General features: G+C 34.5%; 1 protein-coding gene across 8 annotated transcripts in view; it reads right to left on the reverse strand.

Annotated features, from left to right (window-relative positions):
- Window positions 1–5,901: 5,901 nt before the first annotated feature.
- LOC121295103 (paired box protein Pax-6) overlaps window positions 5,902–13,538 on the reverse strand; it is a 24,310-nt gene continuing 16,673 nt past the window's right edge. For all 8 annotated transcript variants that reach the window (XM_041219491.1, XM_041219492.1, XM_041219497.1 and 5 more), the window contains 6 exons: window positions 9,150–9,308; window positions 8,583–8,665; window positions 8,154–8,304; window positions 7,794–7,906; window positions 7,285–7,435; window positions 5,902–6,987 (listed from right to left, as the gene is read on the reverse strand). In XM_041219491.1, coding sequence (XP_041075425.1) covers window positions 6,902–6,987; window positions 7,285–7,435; window positions 7,794–7,906; window positions 8,154–8,304; window positions 8,583–8,665; window positions 9,150–9,308 — 743 coding nt within the window. In that variant the 3' untranslated portion in view covers window positions 5,902–6,901. The remainder of the gene's footprint in view (window positions 6,988–7,284; window positions 7,436–7,793; window positions 7,907–8,153; window positions 8,305–8,582; window positions 8,666–9,149; window positions 9,309–13,538) is intronic.

Raw genomic sequence — 13,538 nt, forward strand, 5'->3', positions numbered from 1 at the left:
GTCCCCGCAGCAAAACAAACAAACTCAAAACTGTGGATAGATAAGTGTTAAATCCATTGTGTTTAGTAGCATTTGTGTATGCCTTTTATTTTAAAACAGCACAGATTGTTACCTCTTGTCTTGACTATTTAAATACTGGATGTACTGTTTAGTGCTAACAGTTTATCGTTGGAAATCATTGGCTACAGCACAAAAACATCCCTTTTGCTGATGGAAAAATGTTGTCCTTCTAACAGATGTCACAGAGTTGCATGGCTTGGGATACCGCACTGTCAGCTCAAGACACAGGAAAATCAAAAACTGTTAACATCAATAATGTCATTTGTCATATGTTTTGGATTTTTTTCAAAAAGAAGAAAAAAGATGCAGATTCACTTAAAAAAAAAAAAAAAAAAAAAAAACAAAGGCAAGAATTAAATGCCTAGTGGGAACTAGACACATACAGTATAAACTAAAAATTGGCCTTAAATTTGTCAAACATTTTTGTACATTTGAACTGATGTTTACATATATTAAAAACAATATATACATTTTGTTGTAATGTGCTTTTATTTTGCATGCAATGTTTTATACAGAAACAGAAAAGGAAGACCGCAGATTCACTGTGAAGTATTAGCATGTAAGAGTAGTGTCCAGAAAGAAGTCAAGGTATGCTCCCTGCGGCAAGAGAAACAATTACAGGATGAACAAACGTAGCTACATAATTTAGTGAGACATCAATTCAACAACCTTTCTCTTCCCTGACCTAAATACACCTGTAGTAATGTGTTAAAGCTGAATTCAAGAGAAATATGATATACCTTTTAGTTTTGGAAGGGTTCAGTAATGGAACACAATTACATGTACACATATGCATTTAAAAACTATGCTGATGGAATTATCAGAGATTAGGGACAGGTTTGGTAACTAATGGGCCTGAGGCAAAGCTGGTCCAAATGTTGAAGATCTTGTTCTTTTAAATCTGATTGAAAAACAACAATTTTGATGGGTTACTAAGATTGTAGCCAGCGAGGTGTCATGGTTTGTGTCCATTGGCATAAAATACCGATGAGCTTCTATTTATTTATGTCTAAAACTGTTGTTAAAAAGGAACTTGGTTGTCATTTTTAATCATTTTTCTCCCACTTTTTCAGGAGTAAATGTTGGCCTTTGTTGTTTTCTATGCAACAAGCGCATGAGATTTGCTTGTCACATGTCACTATATAGCTCCTTGTCAGATACCAATGGTCTTCTAAAGTACTTACTCTGGGTGATGTGCTAAGGGTGATTTGACAGATGTTAAACCTGTCATCGTACATTGTCAGCATCATTTGGTTTATGTGCTTATCAATGAGTCACTGCCTTTCTACACCTATACTGTACTTCAGAGATTAATGTTTTGAGCAGTATAAAGATCTAAATATGTTTTAACGTAAATGTATGTCCAGTATATATATATATATATAATATATATTTAATATATATATATATATATATATTATATATAGTCCTCATTGCCTGAGCTTTTTATGATAATATCAGAACGAATATAATGTTTTATTCATTATATATACATGTATATATATATATATATATATATATATATATATATATATATATATAAAAACAGAAAAACATGCTCACTGTAAGGTGACTATCTGGGAGACTTGCTATTTATTGTTTTAGTGTTCACTGACATACATATTTACAGTCAAGAATATAAATAACACATGGTTTCGGTGCCTTGACAAAGTATGAGGGGTTTTCTACGACTGGTATCCACAGCATGTATAATACAGTATCCTAACAAAGCTCAATGCATTGCTTGATTGAATTTGGGCGAATGTTTCCCAAAAAATAACCTTCAGTATATATTTGCAATCAAGCCCCACTTTATACTGATATGGCCAAAAGTATTTTAGAAATGAACTCCTTTAGCTTCATAAAGTCAAACCTGCTAAATAATGTAACATTAACATATTGAATTACCTACCGCTTTGTAGTTTTCCATATACTTAACGATGAAATTCTGTACTATTAAGGCTTCCGCTAGACTTTTACGATATCATTTTGAAGTTTCGTGTGATGGCATGATGTAAAATAATAGAACTAAATTATGTTCATATATCTATATTTTTATTTTTTAAATCTATTCTCAACCCTAAAACTCTAGGTGTTGCAAACCTTGAGTTCGTAGCTGCAATTCTTTTTTACCTGCCTTCACAGAGTGCTGGAAAAAAAATCGGCATGGCAATTGTAAACAATATTAGGTCTGAATAAATGACCTGTGTCAGCCCAACCAATACGATTATGTTCATTGTGCTTCTGTTTACAGATTTCAAGTACTATTGGGAATGAAACTAAGTTAAGCCGAAAATCTCAAACTTTTTGACAGCATTGCAAATTGGTTTCCAGTCACTGCTGTTTTGAAGATGGCATTTCAGGTTGACTACCTCCTGTAGACAGATATTCTGCTAAACTGAAGTGAGCAGCAAGCTGCAACAGCAAGTGATATCTTCAAAGCTCTGATTTCTTGTAAAGGTACAGTATGTCCCATATCGTTGTTCCAGTGTTAGATTTTTATAATAGTTACTATCGATGTCTGTTGGGGTTTGACTGTCATTTATCTGTCCATTTATTCCTTTTAAAATATTTTTCTTTTTCCAAATGAAATTATTTGAAGCAGCCCTTGTGTTGCGTGAACTAGTACCATACAAAATTATTGTTGAATCAATTGTGCAGAATTCAGAATGGTGGATATTTTAATGTCCAGGTTTGTAAAGCCAATGGGGCCTATTCATCTGACTGCAGATCTACGTACCTTTGTGGTCTAATAATTCAAGTAGGACCTTTCCTCACATATTGATGCTGATGGAAATACACAAAAGTAACTTGTGTAGATTTTTGTTTCTTTAAAAATGTATTTAGGTTCACCTCTGTTAAGCTCAAATTAATAGACTAAAGTGCCTTCTAGTTTTTGTCCCACCACAGTAGGTCCATAGGGATATTATGCTATTGACTTGAATTGACTTGAGGTTTTGTAAATCTTATAAGGAGATGACAAAGTTAACCCTAGCCAATGCATTAAGCACAGGCACAGAGACTAGGATCATTGGAGCTGGACGTTAATGGAATCAGACTTTGGACAGAGGGTAGGAGATGCTTTTTAACAGAGACTGATTGTGGGTGTTGCTGATGAATAATTGAGATCTTTTAAGATCCAACTTGACGAAGCTTCTAGGAAACAAGCAGTCACTAATGGGCTGAATAACCCCCACCCTTTCATAATTTTGATTTTTGTTCTTATTTTGCACTTTTGCAGTCATCATTTCCGGATTCCTCCTCCAAACAGCAACAAAAAGAAAACATTATAGCAGAAGTAGCTTAACCGTCCTGCTGGAATAAGCAGAAGGGGATGAGGATGTGTTGTTTTCTACATTTAACACCTGTATAACCGTTTTGTCAAAGAAGAAGAAATGGACTGGCATTGCAAACAAAATGAGTGCTGCTCACGAAACTTAAACAGCTGCTGGATATCCTCCTTCTTCAAGCAGTATTTCAATATAATTTCCTGATCAGAAAGCATATCAAAGATGACAATATATAGCTATGGAGTCAGAAACCAATATTACTGGGGTCTGGAAAAAGTGAAAGGATTGCATTGAATCCATGCAAGGCCAAGCTGCCAAGTAGTGTTTTTCAAAACCAAATTAACTGTTCTGGAAAATTTTATTGAATTGCAAAAGGCCTAAGTTTGACAGAATCTGTTATTATAATATAATATATATAGTGATTATATAATATATATATATATATATATATATATATATATATATATATATATATATATATATATATATAATATTATATTATATAAATATATCGATATAAGATATATATATATTATTTGGGAAAAATAAATAAACAGTTGGTATAGAATTAAGACAACTTTTTTATTAATTGGGGAAAAATAGTGTGTGTATTTATCTATTGAGAGTTTGTGACATACTATAAAATAAAATATGTTTTCTGCTAAATTTTAGCTAAACTAATTCTACTAAATTTTAAAAGTTTCCTTAAATTAGAGGATAATCATGAAAGCATAGCTCTCATTTTGAAAACAACAAGAAGTGATTTTGCTAGGAGTCCTTGCATCCCGTAATGTAGACCTCACACAACACTTGCTAGTTTGAAATTCACTTTGCTTTACATGTGTACAGCACTATACTAGAAGGTAGGTGATCCTTCCGATCACGCACACATGCATGCACCCTGTAGTATAGACTATATTATATCTAGACTATTACGGCCCATGTGTGTAAAATAATACTTACTGGAAACTTTTCACCATTGCAAATCAAGGCAAATTAATTTTAATTATTATTTTAGCTTGGGGAAGAAAAAATGTCACATTTGATGAGCTTAACACTTAACAGAAGAGGCATACCTAATCGTTATATGAACATTGTTATTTATTTATTTAGCAGGCGCCTTTATCCAAGACTAGGGTGTGTGAACAATGCGTCAGCTGCAGAATCACTAACAACAACGTCTCACCCGAAAGACAGAGCACAAGGTTAAGTGATTTGCTCAAGGTTACACAGTGAGTCATGGAGTGAGCTGGGATTTGAACTGGTGTTCTCTAGGTTCCAAGCTCTTTAACCACTGGACCACTCAGCCTTCTATAGGCCTAAATGATCGCAAAAAATCTCTAAAATGTAACGCACAGAAGCCTTTCCTGTTCTCCCTGTGATTTTCTTTAACATTAACACCCTGCTGGGTAGTTAAATGCTTATATGCAACATCAAATTAACTTAAGTTGTTTGACTACAGTAGGTGTACTGATTTGTGTTTGCTTCTTTGTTTTGACATGTCTTCTTTTAAATGAGATAACAATCCAGTTTTATGAACTAATAGTTTTATTGTATGACAAATCATATCAATCTGCAGATCTTTTTTGATGGACAAACAATGACAGCTGTATCAACCCTGAATGACCATTCGTAAGTACATGGGCTGCTTGTCTGTTTGGAGTATGTTTGTAATGAGAACATTGGGGTTTTACTGTCTATGGACTTCAAATATTGTAGATGTATAATGTGTTATAGGCTGTATGTGTGAGGGAGGGAAAACATGGAAAGAGGTGAAGAAATGGAATAAGAGTGAAAAGTGCAACTAAGGGCCACATCAAAAACATACCACCTTCACGTATGTTACAGCTTTATAAAAAAAAAAAAAAAAAAAGCATTTAGTTGGTTCCCTATGTTTTTAATAGGACCAAAATATAATTTGCTAGTATATGTGCAGTCTGTATAAATAATGGCCCAGTGGTACTATAACAAGTCCTATTAAATACCTCATAAAACCAGCCTATGTTCAAAATAAAAGAAGCCTGATTTTGCCAAGCCAAGATCCTGTGGAAAAAAGAGGTAAATTAAAAGAAAAAGGTTTAATGGAAGAGAAAGCTTTCACTGAGTCACTAACAAACTGTACAAAATGATTTTATAGTTTTCACAAAATACATTTAAAAAGCTCAATTTTAAATAAAATGAAATCGAAATACTTGACAGTATAGACTTGTTATGTGCAATGTGTTGACGCAGAACCCAGATCATGTGTCATGGTGTTTCTCCATACCAAAAATATGACCATCAATAAATGCATATCATTCCATGCCGAAATGATGTGTTTTAGAGTCATAAATAACTGAACATTTGAAGTAGCCTGACGATAAACATATTCTAAGCCATATATATATATAATATATAAAAATATATATATATATATATATAATATATATATATATATTATATAGATATATAAGAATAACAAATATATATATATAATATATATATATTGCATATATATATAATATATATATATATAAAATGTTTACAAAATTTGCAACACAAGACTAAGAATAAAAAGGAAATGTGTGTAATAAATGAAATACAAAGGCTTTGGTATGTTTTTACAATCAACAATGGTTAATTTTGATATGTAGTTGTAAACAACTTCCAAACACTTACGTTTAAATCTCTGGCAAGCATTTTTTTTAATCAATTATAGGAATGAAATATTTCTAGTTGCACAAAAATGATCTGACTGTAAAACACTATAGTACAACTATATCTAAGAACAATTAACTTGGAACTGACCTAAAGAAGAAACGTATTTATAATGCATGAAAATGTGTATAAAACATCTATAGTATATTCTGGGAAATATAAATGAAATTAACTTTATTATAGAAATCATTCTGGGAGATTTCTAGGGAAGACAAATACTTACATTTCGACATAAACAAATTGGATTATATCGAAGACACAATCTACAGTTTACCTACCAAAAGATTTTTTCACTTTCTTGTCACCAGTTACCTCTTTGCACATAAACTTTCATTTGCCAACAAGCTTTGGGGGAAAAAACAACAGATGAGTGTTCTTGCATATAACTAGTGTCTTTTCTGCCAGCCTTGCAATGAAATGATACAAAGGTTTTTCATCAGCGTTCACAATCTATAAAAAGATTGATAGAAGCACTTGATATAAGTTGATAAAACTGTTCATGGCAGAATCTGTTGATCATGGCTTCCTCTTCAATACAGTTGCATGACCATCACTGTTCAATAGTCCCTTCAATCTTGTTCTTGTTTCATAATAACATACAAATGGCCATTTACAAATACACCAAAAATGAGTAAAGTTTGGAAACTGAAAACAAAGACAGTTTTGTTCCATATAGGATATAATGCCTGACACTCTACAGAAGTCCATGTTGAAGTCTTCTTGTGCCAAGAATTATAGCACAGGGCACATTTCCAGTACAAAATGTTTGTTTTCAGAGTCTTTCTTCTCTTTATAAAATACTGCTGGACAACAAACTCTCTCCACAAAGTCACAATGTGAAGTAACTCTTCTCTTTACTGTAGTCTTGGCCAGTACTGAGACATGTCAGGGTCACTGCCTGGAACTTGGACAGGGACAGACACTCCAGGGGAGATGAGACCTGCAATAAGAAAGAGATAGACATGATATCATAGTCTCCTGTAGAACTGAAGGCCTGCATTGCACGATGCATTAACGAACACAGCTGCATTTACAAATGGGAAAAAATCTTACCCAGCATTCCCTTGTTATTTCATCATTTGATAATTCACAAATTTGGGTAATTCATGTTAAGGCCATGTTGACAGAAACTTATAAAAGTGGTATATGGTGAAAGAGCAAGCATGAGGGTTACTAAAGGAATTATTTATGTTTCTTTTTAAATATCAACAAGAAACTGAAAATGATCGCTGCCTACCTGTGGAGGCGGTGCCAGAAGAGCCCATTGGCTGGCTGTTCATATGTGACTGCATATGAGGGGGCGTGTATGTGTCGTAGCTCCGCCCATTCACTGACGGACTGGTGGGCAGCATGCAGGAATAGGAAGATGGCTGGCTGGGCACTGGGGGCTATAGGGAGAAAAATATATTAGCTTCTGGACTATATAGTTTTTGCCTTCCAGTCTTAAATGGCAATGTACAATTGTCAGTTTCACTGTGTCTGGATGCATAAACCATGTACACTTATCCAAGCTAAACTAGCCACTAGTCTAGACACACAATGAAACAAATACTATTTGAGAAAATACGATACACTCATTTTATAAAAAGCCTTTGTACACCACCTAATTTATTAGTTTCCTTGTCCTGCTCTTATGCTGTATTTGCAAAATGAATTCTCTCTCAAGATATGTACTGTTTTTAATTGGACTTTATCCCCCATATAAATGCTCATTGATGAACCGTATGTGCACGATTGCTTACTTACTTGCATAGACAGGTTGTTGGCCATGGTAAAGCTTGGCATAGGTGGCAGAGCACCGTATGTGTTTGAGAGGGATGTGTCTGTTCTACCCAACATGGAACCTGACGTGAAGGACACTGAGGAGAAAAGGTAGCCATGAATTAGAAACTTGAATACACAGTTTCAACCTTATTGCTTTGCAGTTGCAATTAATATTTCCCTTGTTTTTCAAAGCTGTATTATTATTATTATTATTATTATTATTATTATTATTATTATTATTATTATTATTATTATTATTGGTGGTAGTAGTAGTAGTAGTAATTTTGGTTATTATAAAGTTGTTCTGGTTTTCTCAATGTGCATGTGAATATGCATTCTTACCAGGGGTGGTAGGTTGTGGTATGGGCTGGTACACGCTGGTACTGAAACTGCTGCTTATGGGAATGTGACTGGACGAGTTGCTGGCTTGTCTTCTCTGGTTTCTCAGTTTTTCCTCTCTCCTCCATTTTGCTCTTCTGTTAGAAAACCAAACCTGAAAGACCGAAAAAAAAGACATGAGTTTTGTTTCTGCAGCAATTAAACTAAATATAGCTTTACGGAATAAACGGTGCTATTTGAAGCTAGTCTAGGCTTTAATGAGCGTTTTACTGTTCCTCACGCAACGCTGAAAGCATGATAAGGGCTTGTCACTTCAAGCTGCTTACAGCAAACTTAGTAGCTCAGACGTTAAATGTGGCATAATTAGTACTATATCCGTGTGCATGAACCAGCCCCAAAGATTCACGAACCTTTGATAAAATATTTTCTTACCTGTATTCTAGCTTCAGGCAGGTCTATCTTGGCTGCTAACCTCTCCCTAGCGAAAACGTCGGGGTAGTGGGTTCTTTCAAACTCTGTAGGTGGGGTGGGGGGGGGGATAAACAAAATGCATTTGTTAACTGTGATGACGACAGTGTGTAAATAAATACACATACTTACTGAAGGTGAAAAAACAATATGTCATAATTACAAGCATTATCAAAGCATATTAAAGCAAGGGAATGCAAAACTAACCTGGGCTATAAACTCGGTGACACTCTTTTCTGTAAAACAGGCAGTGAGTCTATTTGCACTTGCCTGACACGAGTCTACAATTATATAGTCCTAATATTTTTCCTCCATAAAATCCATGAATAAATGCATTAAAGGGGGCCCACTTACCGTTAAAAAAAAAAAAAAAAAAAAAAAAAAACGATTTAGGAATTATAATCGCGTATTTGAATGAGCTCATTAGGCAAATTAAACAAAATTACAGCAGGTAGGCTAATTTCAGAGTATTATGTTAATTTTGTATTCTCTTAGCAGGTACAAGCACCTTCTGGCCTCATGGCCTCGTACCTTTTTCCAATGCCTCTATCTGCTCTTGGGTAAATGACGTTCTGTTTCTTTGTAACTTTCTCTTCAGCTGAAGCCTCATTTGGGTCTCGTCTGAATCCTCTCCGTTGGAGCTGATGGAGTTTGTGTTTTCACCTCCTCCATCCTGCGGCTGACAACCATCTGGAAAAATAAACATGGAATCAAAACAAATCCAAGCGTATTCTGGGCTTCCTATTGGTTTAATACACAATAATAAACACTGCTAACAAGGTTTGCTGACAGATTAACGACAATTTACACAGAACTGTGCTAAGTGGGCTGTAGTAACACACAGCGTGCAAAGAAAACACAGTGGCACATGCAAATCCGTCAATTTCCTGCACAGGCAACAGGACTTAGTAGCCTAATGTATAGGTTAAGCGGTGTTTCTTAACTGTGTTAAGTTCTAAAACAAAATCAAAACACATTCATTATTGGTGATCCACTTTATGGTTGGTGGGGCTTGCTTGTAAACGTTTAAACTATATGAAAACATAAAAACTTTTAAAAAATGATTGGACGTTTGGAACCAATATTAACATACGGCTTAATCTGGTGGTAATCATTTTTTTAATCATATTTTTTATTTAAATTCTGCTCCCTCAATTCATATTGAAAGGTAAAAAAGTAAAATCACGTTGTGTGCGTGTGCGTGCCTTGACACCTATTAACAAACACGTCTGTAATTAAATCATCTCCATAAACAGGCTATCATTGTAGTAAATTACATTTTATTTTTAAAGAACTGTCCGCTCTGATACTGTGTATTTTACCGTGAAAATATGGACATTACTTCTACTTGCTTATTCGTAAGCTGTAGGCTTATAAATAATGGTCCACAGGATTTGCTTGCCATTTTTAATATAGGCGACATTCATTTTAAATAAAAACAAAACTGTTTTAATTTGTGCGTGTGAAAGCAGTATTCTAAATGTCTTATGTATGTAAGCATGTATGTGAATAGCGTGTGTTTAAAATGTCGTATGACTGTGAATGCATGTTGTTGTAGTTGCTGCGGTTAATTTTTACTGAGATCGTTGGTCTCCACTCCTGTGAAATATTGTGGGAATATGCTGTTCATTTTAAAAGATTGAACCGAACTCTTTTATCACTGTCTAACAATAGACGCAGTCCTCAAAGGGCTAAGAGAAATGTGACAAAATGTGGTAAAACCTTTTCAGGCCCTCTGAAATGTTTTAAAACCCAAACCTTCACCCCCTTTTAAACAGTGCGATTCTTCTATAGTGCTCAACATATGGGCGTTCGCAGATCTATTGAGGTGGCCACCAACACGTGAATAGAAGGGGCTGCTTTTCACCACCACACAATGCCAGCGGAGTAAGGGGAATTATTAAACTATTGGGCAGGAGGGTTGGCAAACTTTCGTGGGCAGAATTTTGAAAACACAATTGGAGAAGGTAACAAAGGGATTCTCTCGAGGCGTGCAGTGCTCCGCATTGTAGCACAAGGGCCCCAGTCAACAGACTTTTCAATCAAGTATGTTAACCTTTATGCACTACTATCATTAATCACTATCCCATGGGCTGGGCCGCTCAGCGACATTTAGAATTTATACTTTCTATAGGGGAAAAAAGAACACCCAAACATTATGAATAGGGACAACTCATACACTGGCCCTGTTTGCACAACAAGGGAATGAAAAAAAAAAAAAAAAAAGATTTGATAAGTTTAGGACTGAACTTAGTGAACACTTCTTACGTTTGTTAACGAATTATCCAACAATCACATATTTATTCAAACTTTTAAAAGAACGCAAATAGACTGCTTCTTGTAGTATTTCAAATTCATTCATTTGATACCTGTAGTAAATGTGTCTTTCTGCTGTTATTAAAAAAAAAAAAAAAACACAAGCTACTATTTATTTATTTAAAATGTAGGCCTATTTATTTATGTATTGCTAAAATGCATTTAAATTTGATGTCCTAAATTAAGTTTACTGTATATATAGTATATATATATATATATATATATATATATATATATATATATATATATATATATATATATATATATATATATTTCGTCTCTTGCTCGTCAACGCGCTGTACAGTATAAATAATATAACCGGCAAAGTTTTTTTTTTTTTTTTTTTTATCGATAAAGGCTTCTGTTAAGGTTTAGATGGTTTAATATGACTGGAGAAATAAATCAGTAGTGACAGACAATTAACTTATCTTCCTTTAATGTCTCACTCATTTTTTTGAAAGACCCTAAAAGAATGTACTCGATAGCCAGTGTCTACACTGGAACTCCTTCCAGGGCTAATCCCTAAAGAGACGAGTGAATGCGCGCCCTATTATCCCCTAGCCAGCCCAACAGACGCTGGGTTTAGGATTTGTTTTATAGAATGAAGAAAAAGACGCTGGGAAATAAAATCTTTCCTTAGTTTCGTGGTGTCTCAATCAGTGAGGCGGAAAACAAGCAAAAAAAGATAACAAACCAATCGCGGCATCTTTCAGCTAAAGAGATCAGATCAAAACATTGTAGGACCTGCTGAAAGAGAATGTGTCTAAATTCTAAAGAGCTTTAGCCCCGTAAAAGAAAAAAAAAAAACTGCCACAGTGATCCATAAAACCCACTAAATCGCTGGAGTGTTTTTTTTTTCTTTTTTCTCCCGGATAGAGATGTCTCTTTTAGGGTCCTGTCAGTCCTGATGTGTCCATTATTTTATTCACTGTTGCATGGCATTTATCTGATTGAAACCATATTTGTCCCCCTCTGAGACCTAACCCTGCCTTATGCTTTCCACGTAATGGATTTTAAAACCTCCTAAAACACTCCATGCAAGTTAAAAAGCATTAAGGCAGATGAATTTCCAAAAGGGGGGGGGGGGGGGGGGGGGTATCGCCTTATTAATTTTAAATATTCCTTGTATAAATGTCAAACTGAGTTTGAATGCATTCATAAATTGTTAAGTTATGCTGATGCGCAAACAAGGAAAATACAGGTATATTTTGGTTTTAATTAAAAATAGCATATGCCCCACAGTATTAGGATTATTTGAAAATATAAGTCGCTTAACAGGTAAACAGATACAAAAACTCTTATACGTGTAAACGATTTTAGAACCCCATATAGGTGCATCTTTAAGGATTCAAATACAATCAAATTGTTCAATTACAAATTTGATTCGCAAAAGTATTCCGAATGTATTACATATAACTTTAAATAATAATAATAATAATAATAATAATAATAATAATAATAATAATAATACCGAATGCATAATATTAATACTATGCATGCAATTAAATCGATCTGGACGTTGAAAACAAGGTGTAAACGATATCTATGTTGTGTTATTCCAAAGATAGTCAGCTCAAGGAATTTTGCAAGAACCTATTATACCAGAGAATGGACAGCTGCTCATTAAAGTCAGCAGGAGATTGTATTTTATTAATTTAAATCGGAATGAATGAAGCAGGGGCAGCCTATTGCCTCTTAGTGGGATTCCGCCCGCGGGCTCGTCGCCACTAACGAGGCTCGAGACGTACGCTGCCCGCTCATACTCTTCATTACTGTGTAATTGGGCAACGGAAACCCCGTTTCAACGGTATGTTTTGGATTCTAAATTAAACATGGAGTTTTAGAAATAAAGATAAACAAAAAATCATAAGACTATTTCATTATTCTTATGAATATAAATATTAGCATTGTCCTTATGTTTACATTGTTTTCTTAAATTTCGCGGATGTGTTATATATATATATATTTATATATATATATATATATATATATATATATATATATATATAATATATATATATATATATATATATATATATATATATACAAAGGTAAAAATGGGTATTACATTATTCCACTATTGGCGTTTACCTTGATGTTCTCTCATAGGGTGTGCATTGAAAAGGGATTCAGTAACACTCATGCAGATATTATTCAGAAAAGTTCTGCTCCGTCTTTCTTTCTTGTGTCTTATATTGTATAGTTCTCTTAAAGCTGACAAGTCTAATTGGCAAGCGGTGCCATATCGTGTCCAGGGGTCTCCCGTGGAACATTTCTACAGCTGTCTCCTCCAACTAGACGCTTATTCATGTCGCCTTAATGAGAAACAAAACGCTCTCTAATCAGCAATTACATAGCGACAGAACTGTTCACATAACAAATTCTTGCGTGTGACAGAAACATCCTTTGTACTAGATATTCCGCACACTGTTGCTGATTTGTTTTTTTCAAGGAGGGGAATACAAAATGCAGGTTGCTGGATGGAAGGACGCCTCTATTGAAAGGTCTGACCGGTCACGCGCTGTCTTTACCCAAACAGAGAGAGCACTGAAGGAACTGCTTACAGAACTAAAAACTAACTTCACAAACACTTATTCTGCATTA

The sequence above is a fragment of the Polyodon spathula genome, chromosome 19 (genome assembly GCF_017654505.1).
Source record: "Polyodon spathula isolate WHYD16114869_AA chromosome 19, ASM1765450v1, whole genome shotgun sequence".
In the NCBI taxonomy this organism is placed as follows: Eukaryota; Metazoa; Chordata; class Actinopteri; order Acipenseriformes; family Polyodontidae; genus Polyodon; species Polyodon spathula.